The sequence below is a fragment of the Mauremys reevesii genome, linkage group 8 (assembly GCF_016161935.1).
Source record: "Mauremys reevesii isolate NIE-2019 linkage group 8, ASM1616193v1, whole genome shotgun sequence".
NCBI classification, from domain to species: domain Eukaryota; kingdom Metazoa; phylum Chordata; order Testudines; family Geoemydidae; genus Mauremys; species Mauremys reevesii.
Genome location: NC_052630.1, coordinates 12045368 through 12067778, shown reverse-complemented (window position 1 = coordinate 12067778; position 22411 = coordinate 12045368). Strand labels below are relative to the sequence as shown.

The following is a 22411-nucleotide window of genomic DNA, read 5'->3' as shown; positions in this document are numbered from 1 at the left end:
TGGAAACAGCACACCTTTCCCGTACTACACAGGCATGGAAACAGCGCACCTTCCCCATACAACACAGGCATGGAAACAGCACACCTTTCCCGTGCAACACAGGCATGGAGGTAGCACGACTTCCCTGTGCAACACAGACATGGAGACAGCACACCTTCCGTGTTTAACACAGGCAGGGAGGCAGTGCACCTTCCCCGTATAACACAGGCGTGGAGGCAGCACAACTTCCCTGTGCAACACAGGCGTGGAGGCTGTGCACCTTCCCCATATAACACAGGCATAGAGGCAGCACGACTTCCCCATGCAACACAGGCATGGAGGCAGCATGACTTCATCGTGCAACACAGGCGTGGAGCCTGTGCGCCTTCCCCATATAACACAGGCATGGAGGCCAACATCAGGGAGGATTTTGCTCTTCAATGTATGTGCCATGGCCGCCTGAAAGCAGAATGTGGCGGCTAAGTAGCATTTACTCATGCGAGTAGCCATAGGGGTCCAGTGGGTCTACTCACATGGGCGGGAGCTTCTTCCACAGGTAGGGGCTGCAGAATTAGACACTAGTGGCCTGATCCCATGTCACTGAAGACAAGTTGAGCCTTTCCATAGACTTCAGTGGCCTTTGAATCAGGTCTTAAATTATCAGCTAAGTCTCCTGCCAGACCTTTACACTAACTCTAAGCTATTTTCTGGCCAGTGTGTACATCAGGGTAGCAGGCCCTGTGAGTCTATTCCTTACCTAATGCCCTGTCCCGCTGCATCCCCCATCACACATTTCTAACCTCTATTTGAATTCTCACACAGTGCTAACGGGCCATGATTTCCCCACTCCCACGAGAGAACATGGTTACACCCCCCAGTAATGAAGGAGTTGTCATGTCGGGTGGGCTGTGTTTCCTCTGGAAAGAGCAGCATCTGGGTCCTGCTGCATGGCCCGTCACATCAGGCAGGCAGGCTGAGCAGATAGCCTGTCTCGCCCCTGTGTATCTTACCTACCAAGTGCTGATCCTGCCTGCACAGCGGGTCACCATCATTTTCTGTGCGCCATCAGATTTTATGAACCCTCTAAAAATGAGAGACAGAGACTTTGATAAGATGGGAAGATGGAATGAGCTGATCTTGGTCTGTGCACCTCAGAGTGCTTTTGTACATTTCCCGCTCAGGCTGATCTCAGGTGGAGATCTCCAAGAAGTGCTGACGTCCACTTTGCAAGGGAAATATATTTTCATTTGAAGATTTTGCAGTTAGCTCCTTTTCATACCTCCAAGCAAGAGACAGTGTGCAGCTCATAAATGGCTATTCTGTGTAAGAACACACTGTGCTGTGATGTTGCTTCTGTGCCATTTGCAGAAACGGGAATGTCAGGAGGATGAACATTAAAGGCAGTTGAGTGGGAATTCCTCTCTCTTTAAGAGTTTGTTCTTCTAACTTTTCCTCTGGCCAATGAAATCCATGCTCTTCAAACACTGTGCTTCCAGGATGAATGAGCATGGAAGTGAGAAAGAGGGTATTGGATTTTCTTAAAAGGCACTGAAGTAATTGGAATGATTGACATACTAACCTACAAGCCAACTACACCTCTCAACCCACCAGAAGGGAAAGCACAATATCCAGGACACCTTGTGAATTCTGATGCTGCTCGGATTAGAGCTTGGCTGTATCTTTCTGTTAAGTATATGCAACTCACTAAATGGCAGAGGTTCCGGTGGAGGATCTGCAGAAGCCATGTTCTAGCTTATTGGGGGGAGAGGGGGCAGGTTGTCTTAGCACAGCATCACCTACTGTCATGTGGGAGATCAGTGAAGTGAATGCTGCCAGTCCTAGCATAGTTGGTTTTATATTACCTTTAAAGTTTAAAATGTCTTAATCGGGGGACTGCTAATGAGATAGAGCACCCTCCACCTCTAGGTCACTGATCTGAATAGGACCCAGATTTGGAAGGACTGAAAGCTATTGCTATTCTGGCAGCTGTTCGGTAGCCTGTGTGACATGAGCCCATGGTCTCAGTCTAGTGCCTGATGGACAGATGTCCACATTTCAGAGTCTGCTGTCTTCACTTGCCCCCTCCATTGATGATCTCAGCAGAGAAATCAAGGCCTGTGAGAGAACTAGTCTCTCAAGAACATGTTAGCAGAGCAGCCCTGGGAAGCCTGCACTGCTGCTGGCTGGCATGATGCAAACACGCTTGGGTATTCAGGCCTTTAATTAAACTACATGGCATATCTCTAGGGGCAGAGCATCAATACAAATCCGATAGATAGATAGATAGATTTAAACCAGTGGTCGCTGATTGATTCATGTCTGCTTTTAATTGTTATGACAGTATCTAGATGCCATGGCATTAAGCCACCCATATAAAAATATGCAAGTAAATGAATAAATACATGAGTATATTGGGGTGCCCTTGCAGAGGAGTGTGTGGTATAGCTAATGCAATGTTTCTTGTGTTTGCGTAGGCTTGCTATGGAATCCTAAAAGTTCCCATTGGGAACTGGCTTTGTCGAACCTGTGCCCTTGGAGTTCAGCCAAAGTGTCTACTTTGCCCGAAGAGAGGGGGAGCTTTGAAACCCACCCGGAGCGGGACAAAATGGGTCCACGTTAGCTGTGCCTTATGGATCCCAGAAGTAAGACTTTATTCAACGTGTTTTCCAGATGTGGGTGGGATGTGGATTGTAGTTTGTCTTAGCGTGCCCAGTACAGTCAGCAACCCTGTACTATTATCACTTGATTCAAGTGTTCAGTGGTAAGGGGCAGGTAACTTGGGCTGGCATTTTCAAAGGAGCCAGTGGAGTTAGACACCCAAATTCCTTTGAAATTACCTAAACCTCCTTATACACAAACCTTTGGAAATCAGAGCCCTGGTGATTTCCAGCACTGATCCCAGAACTTTCACTCGTGTTCTGTGTAGCAGTTCCAAGCTGTGCTCATAAAGTCTGGGCAATATAAGAGCAAGATGCCAAGGCATGGGAGTGAACCAACAGCAGGTACCTACCATCCTGCTGTCTGTACCTACCCTTTCTGCTTGTATCCCCTGGGGAATGTCATTCTTGCTTATATCACAACTTCAGTGTTAATCTCTCCACATTACTGAGCAATCCTTTACCAGGAGGACTATGTAGGGTTTTTTTTATTACAGTGAACTGATAGATGACTTAGGTGCATGTACAATGCATGCATGCATGGCACTCTGCACTCTGACTGCATGCAGCACATGTGTTCCTGCAAGGGAAGTGATTTGGAGGGTGTGTTTTCGAGCAATGGCTTAGTGGTGTTTCCTAGTCCGTCGGCATGGTGTGCCAATAGAACAGCATGGAGGCACACATGTACCAGCATCCGCATTTAGTAGAGAAATAAAGAGTAATGTGGAGTAAGAGTACAATGTAAGTGGATACATAAGGAACAATACAGCAATGGGTATGTGGAATTCTTTAAAGAAGAGTTCAGGCTAAATCACTTGGGGCCCAAGCGTAAGCCCTGTTACATGGCCGTCTGGGGCACGAAGGTGCATAAAGAGCTCCCTTACTCATCTGCGTGGCTCACCCACATGTCAGAGTCTATGTGGGAAGGGGAGCAGCCACTCCCCAGCTGCCATGCCACCTACTGCACAGGTGTGTGGGGCGGGGAATAGATGGCACTTGAGATCCACATGCCCCTAGTACGCCAGCTGAGGCCCAGGAGCCAGTGCAGGGGGAAGTTAGCTGCACCAGCACAAAGGCTGCCTCAGTTACTTCCCCCCTGGAGAAAGGGAGCAGCAACAGATTGTGACCCTGCTGGGGCAGCTCAGGTACATACCGCCCTTCGCGCAGGCTGGATGGCTAGGGGACAGTTCCGCCCTGTTGCGCTCTGCCAGGGAGAGCAGACATGCCCAGCCTCCAGCTGGGTTCGATCACACCAGATCACCATCGGTAACAACACACCAGAGGGGAGTCAGCTCAGAGCTGGTCTTTGGCCTTACCCTCCGCGTTCCTGCCATTCGATTCATCTTCAGAGCTGAGTTTTGTCACATGATGGGTGATGGCAGAGACGGCTTTTAGAAAATCCTCTCATTCTAGCCACCTCAGAGAATCAAGCTCTGCGTTATCCCAGGGAAGATGCGTGATGGTACAAACACATGTACTCTGTGTCGTGACTAGGTTAGCATCGGATGCCCGGAAAAAATGGAACCCATTACAAAGATCTCGCATATCCCGGCAAGCAGATGGGCTTTGTCCTGCAGTCTCTGCAAGGAGTGCACTGGAACGTGTATTCAGGTACGTAACGCTGCTTAATGAAGCCCAGGGCCAGGTTTTGCTCTTGAGATCCCTTAGAGCCTTGTGCATGCACTGGAGGGCAGGATTTGTCTGTTAGTTTGAGAACAAGTTTTCCTAGTCACTGACAGGTAAGTAACAGCTGGGAGCACAAGAGCCAATCAGTTGCCACCAGTTATTGTTGTTTGTAATGTTTTAATACGTGAAATGCTGCAAATCTAAATGAACCTTGTTCGTTCACCATGATGCCGATGCTATAGTGACTCTGTAGTTACAAGGACTGACAATGGCATTGCTCTAAAGTCAGAAGCCAGCTGTATTAATATTTCACATGCCAGTGGGGCTAGGAATGAAACCTTTCTACCATTGGAAAGCCAGAAAGCTTAGCTTTCCAGTGCACTTGATTTAAGCCCTACCAGCTCACGAAATAGAATACTTAGAATTTATACACCCCTGTTGGTACCTATTCTATAACACAGTGGATCACAGAAAATATCCTATTCCCTACCCTTCCCACAGCAGTGCTATATGGAAGGACTACATGCTTTCATCTCGTTCTGTGGAAAAACACTGCTATTACAGAAAGTTCTGCTAGGTCAGGGCACTGACCCCAGGAGATCCTGCTCTGACTGTAGTGGTGAATCCCTTGTCAGCAGGTGCAGAGGGCTCTGACTGCAGCAGAACAGGTGTGGTTCTTCTGTGCATGGTGGGGGACCAGGGTTTGTGGAACGTTGCCCAGGGGACGGCCCCACTGCAATCCTCAGAGCCCGGTCCCACATGGCTCCCTCCGCTTCCCCTTGGTTTGGGGGGGAGAGGGTGAGCCAGGGAAAGAGCAGGAGGGCTGGTGACTTTGCTGCTGCACAGTGTCATTAGCTATTGCTTCCCCCAGTGCTGAGGTGGGATTTGGGCCTTAAACATCAGACATAGCAACGATATATAAGTGACAGAGAGTAACTAGCCGGTTGAGGAACAGTGATATGTCTTATGAATAGAAAGAGCTGCAAGCCTCCGTGGTGTTTGTGCAACTGCAATGGTTTTAATACTTTAAAGGGAGCTATTTAAAAGCAATCCTTTTAGCTTGAAATGAGATCTCACCATATTTCTTTAAATCTCCAGCATTGACTCACTCCTTTTTTGATGGCTCTGGGTGGATCTGCTTATTCACCCTGCCAGATGGAGATATTGTGTCATAATGGCAACTGCTTTCAAAGAACGGAAGGGCAGCGAAAGGAGTCAAATAGACTTGGCAGCATCAAAAAGAATTCAGATTCTCTGAGACTTCATCCTCTTAGCACAGGCATCACACGTTAGCTGTGAGAACCTTTGGATTGAACGGATTTGAATTAAAGGTCACCTGAAATGGAACACAGAGTTTTATTGTCTCGTGTGCTGACAACTCACAGTTTATAAGTCTCCATAAGATTTCCACTGGAGTGTTTTGTCAGTGCCACCATAGCTCTTGCAGAACAGCTCTGCTGAAAGGAAAAGGAATGTGCAGACGGTGCCTTTATTGAAGGAGTTAAGGGATGAATAAGCAGCAGATTCACACGTAGAGGTAAATAAGCGTTGTATCCTCTGCTCTCATCAGAGGAACAAAGGCCTGTGTTTGCAAAGCCCTTATGTTTATGTAACGTATTTTTGATCAGTGCCTGTTTATACAGGTGAAATCTAACCATCTTTGTCACCACTATAATTTTGTGACAGCTTTAAAGAGAGAAAATCTTTTTGTTATAGTACTTAGGCCCAGGTCTTCTAAGGTGCCTAGCCCCCATTGATTGAAATGAAGATCTGGACCGTAGCGCTAGCTCCTGAGGATGGGAATGAGATAGTTAAGGTGTGCGCAAGTCAGTTACAGCTGCAGCATTAGAAGAAGCTCATTTCAGAGGCTTCCGGTGTTAGCTTTTCTTAGTGGCCAGTTTGACTGGGTTTCACTGACCTGGCAGAGTAAGACAGTGGAAGATGAATTGTGCCTGGAGAACAACTCCTTCATCTCGAACAAGCCGGGGCGGGGGAGGCCTTTTCAGTTTCATTGCTCTTCTCTCCTGATGTGTGGAAACAGGATCACATTTTAATAAATGGAGACTCCTTGTCCACAAATGTGTCCATAGTTACTGCTGTTGCATGTGCAAATGGAGCAAACGTTCATGCAGATTGTAAGCTAATCACCTAACTAGGCATGTGCACCCCTGTCTGTGGAATTTGCATGTGCCCCCAGGCTCCATACTTCTAGAGAATTTGCCCCACACAAGCTGGCAGTTGAATTATCAGTCTAATATTAGCTAACAAAGGGGATGGTTTGGGAGGAACCGATATTGCTTCATGCACATCACTATCTTCTCCTTGTTTTTACTTTTAAAAAATTGTGGGCCAAATCAAACCAGCATAGCTCCATAAAGCCAATGCCAGTTCACACTAACTGAGGATACAGTCCTGTCTGAGCAGTTTTCCAACTTTCTGTTCAGGGGAAATCATGACTTCATAGTGGTTCTTGTGGCTAGACATGAGAATGTGCCAAAAGAGTGCTGTATCCTCTTGGCATTTTCTTGTTTATGTTGCTGAACCAAAGAACAAAGTATAAGGAAACATACTGATTACATATCCTGAAGGTACTGCAATTCCTGAGAATCCTGCGCACTCCAACTTGCAAGACGGACTCAAGCCCCCATGGCAGGTCAAAACAGGGACCGGTGAAGCATTGACAGAGATTGTCAGTGCTCCTCTGTGAGAGGGCCTGTTGCCAGTTCTCCATAGATTGGCAGCAGTTCAGCCTTCTGAAGACATCATCTCTTGATACTACTGTCCTTTAACCTTCCTTCTTTGGGAAAGTGATTTTGAAGGTTACAGGAAAGCAGCTGTGGTGTCATCTGCCATTTAGATAGTTCCTTAACCCTTTTCGGTTTGGTTTTGGTTTGGGTATAGAATAAAAACCTCACTGATTTCATTAGTAAGTGGTAGTTGCTGGCAGTGGACAAAGATCAGGTTCCAAGAGACAGACCTGCTGCATGGATAAGAGGCCAGTGTCTTTGCAGATTCTGCACCAAGCCAAACCCAGAATGCTAGGGAGAAATAAAGACCATTTGAGCACTAAAGATTAACATCCATTTACTGAAGAACCACAGCTATTTGTGGAAATGTATTTCCCAAAGTCTGCAGTAGATACATCAGTTAGTCCTGTTCTGGTCAAATAGGGAACCATTCAGTGTTGAAAACTTAAAAAACATTTTTGGGGGGAAATGGAAATGAGTCTGATGTGTACTGTCCAAGATCCTAGCTGTGATGTTCTTCCCTCTGCGTCAGTACTGAATCAGTGCCCTAGCATCGTGCTAGGGCAGTTGTGATGCTGGAGATGCCGTCTTCCAAATGAGACCTAAAGCTGAGGTCCAAACCACTTGTGGTCACTGAAGATCCCGTGGAGCATTTTGTAAGAATACAGCCATGTCAAAACTGTTGCCCTGACCATATTTCAACTTTGGTCATTACATTCTCTCTCCCTAAATACCCCCCTCAAGTTCTGCTGGATACTACATATTCATCACCTTCTGCCCTAACTCTGTTGTGTAGCATTGCTGTGAGCTGTTAAACATCTGTAGCATTCCACGGCCAGAGGTGGCTGGAGTTCATTGGGGAATGAAATATTCCCTCTCTCTCTACTCCACAAGAGTGGTCTGAAGACATATTAATAGGTAAAAATCATCTCTGGTGCAACTCCTTTGGCTTCTCTGGACTTACATCTAGGGATGGACTTGGCCCATCGCCTCCAAAGTACTTGGAGATACTTGGATGAAAGGTGCTATACCAGGGGTGGCCAAACTTACTGACCCTCTGAGCCGCATACGATAATCTTCAGAGGCTCGAGAGCCAGGGCACCTGCCAGGACTTGGGCCTTCTGCCCTGTGGCAGGGTGGTGCAGCTAGAGGCTTCAGACCTGTGGGAAGCACCGGCCTGGGCTTGGCCTTCAGCAAGAGTGGGGCTGAAGCCCCTAGAGCCCCCTCCCTGCTGGGCAGAATCCCCCAGCCCCGTCATCCCGCTGCAGGGCAGAAACCCTGAGTCCCCTGTCCTTCCAGTCTGATTGGTGGAGCGTGGGGTGGGGGGGCTCCGCGAGCCGCACTTTAACTGCAGTTTGGTCACCCCTGTGCTATACAGTAACATTATTTTCACTATGTTCTGTTACTGTCATAAGTATTGTGAGATCCAGTGTGCTACCCTAGCCTCCAATGCCTGAGCTCATTCAGCTTGTCAGACTGCCGCCTCATTCCATTGGCGTTCTGTGCTCATGAATGATTTGATGGATCAATATGTTTTTTTTATTGTCAGTTTATGCAAGGTCTTTTGGTAGCTGCTGCGGAACAGGTACCTTTCATTGTTGCCCTGTCAGCCGAGCTTGCTAATTATTTTCTATTTGCATTTGGGGCACAGTCTCTGACAACTGCTGCTTGCCATCTGTCAAAGGAGAAATCCAGGACGAGTGTCATTCGATTTGTTTTATTTCCAAGGTAGTGCAGATAATCTTTCCTGTGTAAAGGGCGCTCTGTAGGCTGTTGTTTTGGCAAAAGCCACAGACACCTGAATAATGATATTAATACTGTTTGTGACGTAAACAGTCAGGGAGGAAGGCAACGCTGATGCATCCATTTTTTTTTAGTTTGAATGGTTCGCTAGAACCAGTTCTGAGTGTCCACTTTTGTTACAGTGCAGTAGCCATTGATGCACATAACAGCACAAAGGATCTTCCCAATGATTTGGTTTAAAGTGCCCCCAGATGTTGCTCCAATATAGATTCGATTGACTACATCAGTAGCTAGATACCTCAATGTAGTAAAATAACCATTTTGGCAACCAGACAAGAAAACTCAATCGAGGTAACTTACAGCTGGCAAAAGGTGTCCTTAAAAAATGAAAATCTGGGGTCTGATAGAAATAAAGATTCTCTATCCAGGACTTTGCTGGCACTTCTGTCAGTGTATTAGGCAAAAAGACTCCTGCTCGCTCTGCAGTAGCAACAGTGGTAGCCATCAAAACATCACCCTTTACCAATGGCTACCGCACAGTGTTATCTGGTGTACTGGTGTTGTTTCTCAGTGTAGGTATAGGGAAATACCGTGGTGTCTTAGTTAGCAGTGCTATGTGGTAACTGTGGGTAAATACTCACTTTTTAGTGGAATTTGCTTATTTTGAAACACATTAACACAATTAGAAATCAGGTATCCACATATTGAAATCTGTTAAGAAGGGGAGGCATGGATTCAGACATGGTTTGGATTGTGATTCCAATGGGCCCAGTAATCTCAATCTAATCCTTAGTGGGCATTTGTCCACATCCCATGATGTCCAAACTCAGAGCTAGATAAGTTCCATGGTCTCTTTCCGCCCTGAATGTGAGCACAGGTACTGTGGCACAACTGGCAGCCCCTCTTCATCAGAGATGTCTGCATAGGATTAATAGCAGGCATGCAAAAGGTCAGGATGGAGGTGATCCAAAGCTGACTGAAGTCCCTGCAGATCTTTCCATTGATTTTAATGGGCTTTGGGAGAGCTGTGTGAGAGGTTAACTTGGACACCACTTGCCTTCTCTATGCCTGGGTCTAGTTAGTCTCTTGCTTTCATAAGCACCGGCAAATTTATAAACAAAGTCAAGGGGAAATATCTAAAAACAGCAATGTTGAAAGCTCATGTGCTCTGTAACTTAATAACAGGGCAGGAAGCCAAGACCGATGGGACAAAGAGAAAAAACAATAACGTTTTTGCAGTTTAAATGCAACTGGAATTTGTATTTTTGAAAATTAAAACTTACCCAAAACCTCACCAAAAATGTGCAACATCCTGTATTTTTGTCATCAGCCTTCAGGAAATATCAGACGTTTTAATGTGGTCATTCGTGCTGGAACTGCTCACTCCGCCCCCGCCCCCCGAATAATGTTATATAAACTGCCAAATGTGGTGTCTACAGTAATAAGCCCCTCAGAATGGCTCATTATTGCCGTTTAACTGGTCATTAGCAGCTGAAATAGACTGATTTCGTATGGATTATGGTTTAAATAATTACCTGACACTCTGAGCCATTAAAAATAGTTAATGAATAGAGGAGGGCTGGGGAGGAGAATGTGCTGAAATGTGTACAGCCCACATGTTAGCTGGGAAATGGGTTGGCTTCAGTGGAAACTCATAATTTAGGTTTTGCTGCCTGTAGAATCCAGACAGAATAATTTAACTATGAGGGAATTTAGCAAAATTGTTTAAAATTCATTTATTGAATTTAAAATAACTTTGGACAGCAAGTTAATCCCTGTACCGATTTTAATGTTCATTTTCACATTATCTGTTCTGAATAAGCTCGGGTTCCATTTTCTTTTCTTCTTTTTTTCCCCTTCTTTTTTTCTAAAGCTAACTAGAGGGAGTGGAATTTCAATAGTAGCTGCTTACTTATTAATGAAGGCACTGTGCTCCAGCAGTGTTAGAAGCTCCCTAGATTCCTGTTTTACTCATGGACTCTGACCCCCTCTCTAGACTTCAGATAAAATTAGCAAGACCGTTTTTAGAGTTAAAGAAAAGGAAACAAAGGTAATTTAGAGAGAGAAATTACAATAAGAAATAAATTAATTTTCTGTCGGGAGAGGCTCATTTACCCAGCTACAGTCATTTGTCCATAGTATTGGACCATAGTGTTGACAAGAACAGTATTGACTATTTTATTGGATGAACAATCAGAAGCTTATTTTTATAATAACCAACAGAGAGACCTGGTTTATGTGGAGGGCATCAGAAGGGCCGTAGCGATGAGACTGAAAGGAACCAAGTGGAGGTAGCAGTTTAATGAAGATTCTTGTGCTTGAAATTATGGTGACCAGCCGTACACACATGAGATTTGGGAAATATACTCATTTCTCAGTATTGGTATCTGCTCTTTGTACAGTGTCAAGTTCTTATTGCTTTTCTCTGTCGAGCAGCTGGGTGCCCTGGAGTAACGTGCAGAGTCACTTATTGCATTACATACGGTAGGATGATCCCTTTTATAGTCGGGCCAGGCTCACACATCTCGTCGTCCTGTTGTAATGACCAAGTGCCGCTGTAGTCTTGTGTGCAGTGATTTAACAGGGGTAAGCACGTTTCCTCAGTGTGCCATGATGGGCGGTGAGTGAAATAACCTGGGTTCCCTGCTTTGTCTTTCCTCCAGTGTTCCATGCCCGCCTGCATCACTGCATTCCACGTCACTTGCGCTTTTGACCACAATCTGGACATGCGGACTATTTTAGCGGAGAACGATGAAGTGAAGTTCAAATCCTTCTGCCTTGAGCACAGCAGTGGGGCCACCAAACCTCCGGACGAGGCACGAGCAGAGGCAGACCAAGCCCAGCTGGACTTGGAAAAGGTCACGCTGCGAAAACAGAAGCTCCAGCAGTTAGAAGAGGACTTCTATGAACTTGTAAAGCCCTCCGAGGTAGCCGAGAACCTGGACCTAACTGAGTCGCTGGTGGATTTCGTTTATCAGTACTGGAAGCTGAAGAGGAAAGCGAATTGCAACAAGCCACTGCTGACACCAAAAACAGATGAAGTGGACAACTTGGCTCAGCAAGAGCAGGATGTGTTGTACCGACGCTTAAAGCTCTTCACACATCTCAGGCAAGACTTAGAGAGGGTGAGTACAACTTCTGGTTTAAGGACCTACTCTGTTGTTCTACCAGGGCTTCTTTAATATGGGCCAGTGTCTGCTGGAAGAAGCTGTCTTCATGTCTGTTGACCTTGTTAGACCTCACTTACACTTCTGCTCTGATCTGCCTGTTTGTTATCAGTGGCTAGAATTTCTGCATAACGCAGCTCATTAGCAACCCTCCAGTCATCCCACTTCTTATGTTCCCTATGTTTAAGTGTAGGTGTTCCTTTTAAAATATGAACAGAAGTTGTATAGGCTTCTCGGTCTAGTCCATTTCCTAGTGGACATATGCATTCATCACAAAACCACCTGCACAATTGAGACAGTTCTTGGCAGTCTCAGCAGAGAGGTCAAAGACTGACTGTGCCTGGAGTCCCGACTCCTTGCTCCTCCAGATGAGGTCCCCCCAGAACAGAGGAGAGGCATGCTGGCCGTGCAGTGCAGCCGAAAACCAACACTGCAGCTACCTGTTTTGGAGATGAAAGTCCCAATCCTGCTCTTTGATCTCCAGGGGCGCAGGATTGGACCCAAAATAGAGGTTGTTCAGGGTTGGCAATTCGGCACCTTTCACCAGCATGACATTCACATTAAAAACAGAAATGTAATTTATGTATTGTCTAAAAACAAAACAATATGGACAGATAAAATGGTAGAAGTGAACTGCAGGGCTGGTGGGACTGAGTGTTTCATGGCTTGGTCCAGCTGTCTCCATAGGGGGAAATGGCCCACCTCCTCTGGGAGATCTCTGAATGGACAGAGCCTTATGACACATGCCACCTGGAGTGTATCACACTAAACTCCGCTGAGGCAGGTCCACTGCATGTCAGACCATTCCAGCTCCCTTTCACAGACCTGTGTGTTCTGTATCTGACCTGAGTTTGTGGAGGGGAAGGAAAACCCTGAGGGCTTCTGCCTGTTGGCTTTTTAAGGAAGAGTCAATGTCAGCTAAGTTACAATAACAAACGATTGTGACTGATCTCTCACACTTAACGCCGCCTGCTCTCCCCTGGTGCGTCCGCTGCTGGCTCGGCTTGTGCATGCAGGCAGCTCAGGGAAATTTATAAGAGACCTGCTTTCATAAGCACCAGGCTGTTAGCACTCTTAAATTCTTGTAAATTTTATTTTAATGACTCACACAGGCATGGAGCTGACAGAAGTAGTAGGGTCATGAGAGACAGTATGAGCAGGGGGGCAAGGTGCCGGGAAGAAGCAGTACAAAATGTGTAGTGAAATGTCACAAAATTGGCAGTGGGGAGAGAGAGGGATGCCAAAGAACTGAATGGCTATTGAAAACCACTGTAGCAGGAAGGAATTGTGCACAGGAAATAGAGTCATAGATTTATGGGAAAGGCCTATTAGAGCATGCGGACCATGCCCTGAAAATACAGAATATAGGCCTTCATGGAGGACATCTTAGATGCAATGCATCTTACACAGCTGTGCCAAATTTAAGGCATGGGTTATGGGAGGCTTATATGGTACTGAAGGGAAGCTGGACAGAGCTAGAGGGAAACTAGGACTTTGTTTCTTTTGCTACGTACTTTCCCTCCTCCCCATATTCCACACTTCTCCTTGCTGGTGTGTAGAAGGACTGCCCACCTACAAAGTGCCATCCCCTCTTCTCCTTCAGTCAGTGCTATCCACTCTGCCTGAATCACTCAGCAGAGGAAACAGCTGATTTCAGCTGGGGATTAAACAGAGAGCACAGAACACTTGCGGGCCAGCCCTCAGCTGCAGTTTGGCCTGGTCTTTCAGGAGTGAGCGAGAGAAAGGAGCAGGTTGGCAGAGTGGCACAGTTTGTCCTGAGCACTTAAGGGGAGCAGGTGGGATAGGAGGGAAGCAGGAAATAGCATATTTTAGCTTGTGCTTTGATATTGCCATCTCTCTCAAGCTAAATAGGGATGGAGCTGGTCAGTCCTTGGATGGAAGACCTCCAAGGAAATTCCAGGGTGCAGCAGAAGGTGGTGGTGCTTAATTGGTAGGTGATGCTTCTCGGAGTGGGCCATGGTTGGGAGTGATGTCTTCCTTGTACATCCCTTTATCTACCTCACAAGGCTGTTGTGAGACTTAGTTAGTGTTTGTTTAGTACTTTGAGCTCCTCAGAAGAAAGGCCCAATAGAAGTGAAGATGATTAATTATTATTATTTTTAGGACAGGGAATGTGTTAGCCTTGAGCTAACCCCGCTCCCGCTCCCATCACGTCCATTCTGGCTTGGTGCATCAGGTGTAGCTCCCTTACTAAGAATGAGATTTTAAATCAGGCACATTCAAAACATCTCAGAAATACTCTCTGGATGCTATTGCTTTCCAGGAACATTGGGCCTACAGAGAAATCTTTGCCTAACTGATGTGAAAGCCCGATCATCCAGAAACATATTACAGTTTCACACAGCCTAAACTGAGCCACTTGCTTGTGGAATGGAGACGCCCGCTTTGATCACCCTGGTCTTTCTCTCTCCCTTTATGTGACTCACTTACAGACCCTTCTCCAGTTGGAAGCTCTGCTGGATGCTGAGCTGTCATTTGAATCATGTGTCTTTTCTACGGAAATATCAATCCTTCTGTCTCCTTACGAATATTGTCAAAGTACATCTTCACCTACACTCTCCGTTCCTCCCTTCGTTGTTCATGCCTGAACTGCCACGATGTTTAGATCAGTGTAACACACTTTCTGCTGGGCTCCCCGTACACACCATGAACGGGATGCGGCTGGTACAAAATCCTGCTTCTGAGGCCCACACTGGCATGAGGCAGGGCAACTTTAGGAGCCAGTCAGAGTCCTTAATATCATAGCAGGGCAGTAGCACTAATGGAGTTGAGTTGGAGATGAGATTTCTGTTTAACAGCTTGTTTGTCTGCATGCTCTGAACTCCACATACATATGCAGATTGTCTTGAAAACTGTTGTGCCTCTTCAGGATCTGGGGTAGGTTTAGTGGTGCAAATTTGGAGTCATTTGGCTATGGGGTTTCTGAGAGACAGAGGTCCTAAAGAAAGGACCTGAGAATAACATTTTCTACTTCTTGTAATGTTTTTTTGCACACACCCGTGGCTCAAACTAGTGCACTGATCTGCCCCAAACTGATATCACCCAGTCGGGTTCAGTCTTCACTGATGCCTTACACCTACTGCTGCTTCAGAGAATTAAGATTTAAAAAGCTACTAGGGGCCCAAGTTAGCTTTGCAAAGTGGCTCAAGACTTGGGCTATGTGCTACAGACTCTGCATGTGCCATGAGACTGGTGCCGTGGTGAGCAAAGGTGTGCACAGGCATGCTTGATCTCAGATGACATCAGGTAGAGATGTTCTTATGGATGAGGTTGTTAGACCATGCCCTTTTTGTAGTGGAGATCCATACAGAAGAATAGAGAGATAGACAAGACTAGGGAGAGTGGGCTAGAGAACCTTTGGATGTAGACTACATGACCTAATAGATATTTGCCATCTCTTAACAGCTATGATTCTAGCACTTTTCAATTTCCTTTTCAGCAAATTTCCTCTACTGAAATGTCCACGTCTCTGTTCCCGGAATTCTAACAGGACTTTGTTTTTAACCTCTTCCAAGTATTGAATCAGCTTCAACCAAAAGCTCTACACTTCCAAGGGGATCAGGCGGCATCAGAGATTGGCCGGGGGAGACAGGAGGGGTGTTGTTTAGTAGTGTAAATAGCAATCTCTAAGCAAAGGCAAATAATGTTTTCTTTCAAAACTACAGAATCATAGAGGAAAGACGCTGCCAAACATTTTGATACACAGGTTGCCAAAGGCAGTTGTTTTCCTCATAAAGAAATTTCAATTTGATGTTTGCTTCAATCCAGAACAAAAAGAAGGGCACATATTAAAATATACAATATATAAATCACTTCTTTATATTATAAAAAAAAAAAAGAGCAGCTTTCCCTCCTACAAAGTAAGTGCTTTCCAGTTGTCCTGAGGTAACACCAACGCCCTAGATGTTTAGATAATCGTGTATGACTTTGTAGCTTACAAAGCACGGGACTGGCAGTAAAGCCCATCTCATCTCAGTACCAGAAAGATGCAGTCATATTGGAGGGAGTTCAGATAAGAGCCACAGAATTGATGAAACGGCTGATTAAAGAGCTAAAGATGTATAGCATGGCTAAGCAGTGAGAGAAAGAGGACTGGAGGACCACCTACAATCTGGGAAGGACGCAAACGTGCCAAGGGAAGGAATAATTATTTTGGGGGCTGCAAGGGGATATCACTAGAAATAACAGAATCAAATTTAGAAAGGAAATAGGCTGAATATTGGGAAAATTTCCTGGCAGTGAGATCAATTACACTGAGGAATAGTTTTCCCAAGAGAAATAATGGATGCCTCGCTGACTGGGACAAATGGTTAGAAAATGAACTGTGGGTAGCAATCATGCAATTGCAAGGGGCTGGACTAGATAATTTAATAGGTCTTCTCCATTTCTGTGGTTCTGTTATCTCCCTCTATCCCTATTTAACAATTTATTTTTAATATTGAAAAAAAACATCATGCCATTAGCAAATGGCCATGATTGTCCTCCTGCATTCAGAGCCTTTGAAAAGCATCATAATTGTTTGAGCACAGGGGCTCTACGTCTTTAATTACCTCACTTTCAAGCGGTTGTTTTGTTTGTCTAGGTTGTTATTTACAATTCAGATCCTGGAAGCTCACTGTCACTGTGAAAATTCATGGACATTAATTCATTGGTAAAGAGCGAGCAAATGGAGAGCATGGGGCAAATGTAAATACATGATGTCTCCCCGTTACCACGGACAAGGAAGCTTTCAGAAACAGCCTGTGACACACAAGACTGCTGTTTATAATGTTGGTAGCCACATTAGAGAGGGTGGGGGGAGGGGAAAGGTCAGGTTTGATGTGTCACTATTAGAGACACAAAGGCTCATGAACACTTTCAGTCTAGGTAATCTGTGAATCATACACAAGGTTTGCTAAGTGATGTGGCTAGAGCAGAAAGAAAGAAAGAAAGAAAGAAAGAAAGAAAGTATTGAAAAGTTCCTTATGGCCAATTCACTTCCATGTCGGTTCCTAGGAACTAACCTTTGCCTCCTAGGTTATTGCCTTCCTCTTCTAGCTGTGGCTTGTGGAAAGTCAGGAGGCTGAGTAAACACTCACTGTCAAGTGAGATTAGATTCCATTAGCATTTTCTGTTTTACAGCAGAGACAATACATTTCCTCTAAAAAATATTGACCCTCCCCCCCCGCAAGACACAGCCATGGAGACAGCATCAGACTGTCACTCCAACCACAGATACTTCAGGCTGACAAAAACTGCAGTGCTTACATTCAGCACAAGACAAATGTTAGCTGGTATCACTTGGCAACAGCACCATCTTTCCAGGCTGCGGAGGGAATTTTGATCAGTAACCTCTGCATGTGCATCTGACATTTAACCAGCGGCACAGAAGTTCAGATGAGCAGCTTACACATTAGGGACCAAATCCTGCCCTCACCAGTGGAGCAATGGAAAACAGAGGATGCCTGCTGCATTTTTTGCTCCAGGGATGCTGCCGGTCAGGGCTGGCTGAGAGGTGTCCTTTGCTGAGCAGGAGTAACATGTGCACCCGTTGTTTGCTAGTTAGGGGTTTGCAGCTGATGGCAACTTGTATGGGGGTGAGCATGCCACCTGACTCACAGACCCAGCCCTTGTGGTGACCTGAGCTGTGGGGCTGTGTTTTAGGTGTGGCCAGCTGTCTGTGTCTCTCACTATACACAGCAGCAGAGGGCAGGATTGAACCTGGCACCGGTAAAGATGTCAGAGCAAATTCAACTTTGAGTTCCCCGCATGCACATCCATTGAGCTCAGCCATTGTAAATGGATAGGTCTTGAGTGGGCTGAGACAGACTATTAATGAGAGCAGAGCTTAGCTCATCAGTGACTGGAAGAACCAGGAAATCAGGTGGGCTCAGGACGGAATCAGAGCTGCGTCTCTGTTTACCTTACTCAGTGTCTCTGACAGTGCGTGACAAAGGGCTTGAACCATAAACAAAGTCTTGTTGGAGGAGAGCAGTTATTTTTTACTCTGCACTGGATTGGAAGAGCAAACAGAGGAGGGCTGCAGTTCTTCAGCTTGAGGACTGATCCTGACTTCAGGTGTCATTGAGTGCTGGAGTCCTGGACATGCACCAGCACGATGACTGTAAGGAAGTAACTTGACACTTAGGCTACTTTTTCCTCCCTCTCCCCTCAGTCTGTGGCTGCCTTTGCTTGTGCAGGTTTTTACTTTCCCGTTGAAATTCCTGAAGTGTCCAGTACTTAGCGTTTCTCTGGAGAGGGATGGGGAGGTTACAAGTATTGGAACTTCAGGAGAGTGACTGTCCTAGAAGTTTGGGGGCAGTTTTGACCTTTTGGTGACTAGGCTTATTTCTGAAGCTTTGTCATTTGCACACAGAAAGTTTCTCTTGTTTTGAACAAAGTTCTCCATGTTGGACAAAATACACCGGCAACTAAAGGCAAATATTTGACTTCTATGAATAAACAACATATAGGGATGGATAAAGCAAAAAGAAATTTATGAACTACAAAAGATAGATTTTAAGTGATCATAAGGGATAGCTAACAGATCAAAGCAGATAACTTAGCAAATAAACAGAAATGGAGTCTAAACTTAATATACTAAAGAGATTGGCTGTGAGCAGCAAATTCTCACCTTAAATGTTGATTCAAGCAGGCTGCAGGCTCTTATGGGGAAAGCTGCATTTGCGTGCAGCTTAAAAAGCCCGGGTGTTCCTTTCACAGGCTAAAATTTCCTTTTAGACTGGGTCAGCACTTCCCCCCACTTCAGTCCTTGTTCCTCAGTTGTTTCCAAGAGTCTTCTTTGGGCGAGGAGTCAGTGAATAACCACGATGATGTCAATCCCCTGCCTTAAATAGCTTTGCATATGACAGGAACCCTTTGTATCCAAGCTTGGTTCCCACACCCGGTCAGTGGAAAAACACTGGTGTTCCAAGATAGAGTCAAGAACCAGGTGACTTGGTCACATGTCCCTGTAGGGTCACAGCAGTCGTGAGCTGAAGGCTGCCGACAGTGTCCCCAGGAAGGCTCCCTGATGGGAGATTCTCTTCTTCTAAGATCTGTTGTTCTCCCTAATGATTCATTGACTTGAATGAGCCCATCCCAGCCAGTCATCTAGACTCACAGTCTTTTGCCTAGTGGGCGTTCCACGGTGTAAACACATTTGTACTAGATACATAGACAATATTCCTAACTTCAGATACAAAAATGATACATGCATACAAATAGGAGAATCATATGCAGTAAATCATAACCTTTCCAATGCTATCTCACATGACCGATCTTGCATAATATACGTCATGATTATGCCATATGCATATCATAATAATATTGCTATGAAGAATATGGGGTGTAGTGTCAGCTCTATCAAAGACAGTGGAACTGTGCCAGTATACACCAGCTGAGGTTCTAGCCCAATATTAGTTCAGTACTTCAGTGTATTTCATACGTTGTGTCCTTGAGTCTGTTTTAGATTAACAGTCGATTTTATGAGGCGTCCCTGATTTCAGTAGCTCATTATCCTGGCTATGCAAACAGTTTTACACGCACAGTTCTCAAATAAATACATATTTTGCTCCTATTATTGTAATGGTGGGTAACTTCCTCACTGCGTAATCCTGCAGCCCAAACTCATGCAAAACTCCTCTTGGTTTCAATAGAACTAGGGTGCCCATATTTCCCTGAGCCCTCCCTCCTCCCCTGCACGGGGCTGGCCCGAGCCGCTCACCCAGGGCAACCCCCCAGCCTGCATGGGGCTGGCGGCACTGCTCGCTCGAGCCCTGCCTGCCCCCAGCCTGAGCCCTGACCCCCCCCCAGGGGTCTGGCGTTACCGCTCCCCACCCCCGAAGGGAAGTTGGCCAAAACAAACAGGACAAATGCCCACTTCTGCTAAAAAAAGTCAGGATGGCCAGGACAGGGCTTCAAAAAGGACTGTCCCAGCCAAAACAGGACATAAATAGAACATATGAATCGGAACTGCGGGAGTGAACCCAGGGGAAAACATACCAGATAATCTTTGGATTTGTACAATGTTTATAGCACGTATAATCCAGATCCTCAGCTGGTGTAAACAGGCATAGCCCTACTGCAGTCAGTGGAGCTGCACTGGTTTGCACTAGCTGACAACCTGGCCGGATAGTTGGATACACTCCTCACTTTTTGCCTGCCAAGCCTTTACTGTGGTCCTTATATATCCACATATAATAAAATCTTTTGCACTTCTATTGCATTTTTTCATCCACGGATCACAGAGCACTTTACAGACATTAACTCTTTCATTAGGTCTGTCACAATAGCCATCGCGTTAAATTAAGCAAATCTGTTGACCACAGTGGTTGTAAAGCTAATTCCCAAAACCAAAACTGGGTAAATTGGTAAAGCAAGTTTACCCCCCACCCCGCCTCGCCCTGCTCCCACCCCCATGGATGCTAGTTACTGAATCCTTTCATTCAGATCAGCAGCATGGCTTAAAGATTATGCCACAGCAAGTACTGAAAGTTAATCTTGAGTAAGTGTACCAGGATTTGGGTCCAGGTGGTCGATTGTAACTTCCTAGTTCCTACATCTCTTAGACACTCTGGACTGAAGCACGGGGAAGCTCTAAGAGCTTTCTCCTGAATTCAAGTTACTGAACTTTGACTTCAATGGTAAAGGTAAAGATCAAACTTCCTGTTATTTTATGTTCAGTAGAAGGTGGCAAAGAAAACCCCAAATAAACCAAAGCCTGAAAAATTGTGCACAAAATGTGGATAAAATAGAGTCTGTAAATGTGTTATAGATTAAAGCAAAGGGTCTGGCAAGCATTCAGTGACCAGCATGTCTGTTCACTGTGCACACCTTTCTGTTTGGGGTCTTCACTTGCCCAAGAGTGAAGGGAGGAATCCAATGGCGGATAGTGGCATAACTGCCCCACAGCTTGGGTACAAAAGGAGCAGCAATGTGTATCTGTTTCCTGGCCATCAGCAGCAATCGTAGGAGCCATTACTGGGTCCATATCTTGTCCATGCCCTCTGAACTTCCATGGTTCTCATCAGAGAAGGCCTGCAGAGCAACCTCTCCATGGATGCTGGAGGCACAGCCTAATAGGAGCAGAGAGTCTACTGCCCCAGAGCATGGGTGAGAGGAAGAAAGCCCAGGAAAGTTCCTTCCCCCTAACATTCTCCATGCAGGGGACAGCGGTGATATGGCTGCCTGTTCACAAGGGGAGCAGATAATGCTGCCAGAAGTGTTCCAGACCTCAGAGGGGACAAATAGGGATTGGTTGTGGAGATAGTCATGGCCTCTTTCCCTCTTGCATGCTGGCTAGTGTCTGGAGGGCTGTACTGGGAGAGCACATGCTACATGTGTTCTGTGGGTGTAGGATCTGTCACTGGTGAGTAGGCTGCCCCTGTGTCCCTGGATGCATTGTGCCTTCTGGCCTCTGCACGCATAATGACTCCAGCTACTGCCACTTACAGAGTGCTCCTGGCCCTCTCCCTCCTGCAAGGCTTGGGCTCCCAGAGCCAGAACTGAAGCCTTTTACCTCTGTCCCTGTTCTCTGAATATCTTTTTTGCTAGACCAGGAGCCTGTTGATGGCTCCTATCCTGCAGGCCTGACCTACTCAAAACCACTTGGGCATATCCGAATCACAGCATCATGCATCCGAGCATAAGGTGAACAGACAAATGAGGATAAAAAGAAGAGTGTCTTTGTACAGCACCTAACATGGTGGGGTCCTGGGGCATGGTTAAGGGTTTCTAGGCACTACGGTAATACAGTCATAATAATACTTGGGATTTCTCTGAGCAACAGAGAAGGGACAGCATCTAGAGAGCCACCTTCGGTCAGCTGACTCTTCAGTAGCACTGCCAAGCAGCTGGGGCTTTTCTCAGAGTCCACTCAGAAAGTGTAAACTCTTTCTTGTGTTTCTGCAGGTTAGAAATCTCTGCTACATGGTGACGAGGCGGGAGAAAATGAAACACTCCATTTGCAAACTTCAGGAGCAGATCTTCCATCTCCAGATGCAACTGATCAAGAAGGATCTTTATCCAGGTAGGTACTTCTGCTAATGGCTTGGGAGTACTTGTAATCACAGACGCTTCCAGTTCCATCATATAATATGAAACACTCATATCCAAACCTGCACAGGTGGAAGCAAAAGCATCACCAGATTAGGTCTTTCCTTCCTTTGTTTATGTTGATAAATGTTGTTGAGCTATCTTGTGGAAAATATAGCAAATTATAGACACTTGGGAGCTTATGCTCTGCCCAGGGTAGGCTTGTGATAGAGCACTTGGGGTCAGGACCTGGGTTCAAGCCTCTGTTCCACCACAGACTCACTGTGCTGCCGTGGACAAGTCATTTAGGCCTCAGTTCTGCCCTCTCATAAAAGTCAGTAAGAGTTTCACTCTTTAAGTGAGGGCAGAATCGGGACCTTATCTTCTCTGAGTCTCAGGGAATGTCTGCACTAGAGTTGGGGGGGTACATTCCAATTCAAGAAGACATACCCTGGCT

General features: G+C 45.8%; 1 protein-coding gene across 9 annotated transcripts in view; it reads left to right on the top strand.

Annotated features, from left to right (window-relative positions):
* JADE2 (jade family PHD finger 2) overlaps positions 1 to 22411 on the top strand; it is a 213666-nt gene that overhangs the window by 175686 nt on the left and 15569 nt on the right. For all 9 annotated transcript variants that reach the window (XM_039483417.1, XM_039483419.1, XM_039483418.1 and 6 more), the window contains 4 exons: positions 2454 to 2621; positions 4131 to 4247; positions 11416 to 11877; positions 21832 to 21949. In XM_039483417.1, coding sequence (XP_039339351.1) covers positions 2454 to 2621; positions 4131 to 4247; positions 11416 to 11877; positions 21832 to 21949 — 865 coding nt within the window. The remainder of the gene's footprint in view (positions 1 to 2453; positions 2622 to 4130; positions 4248 to 11415; positions 11878 to 21831; positions 21950 to 22411) is intronic.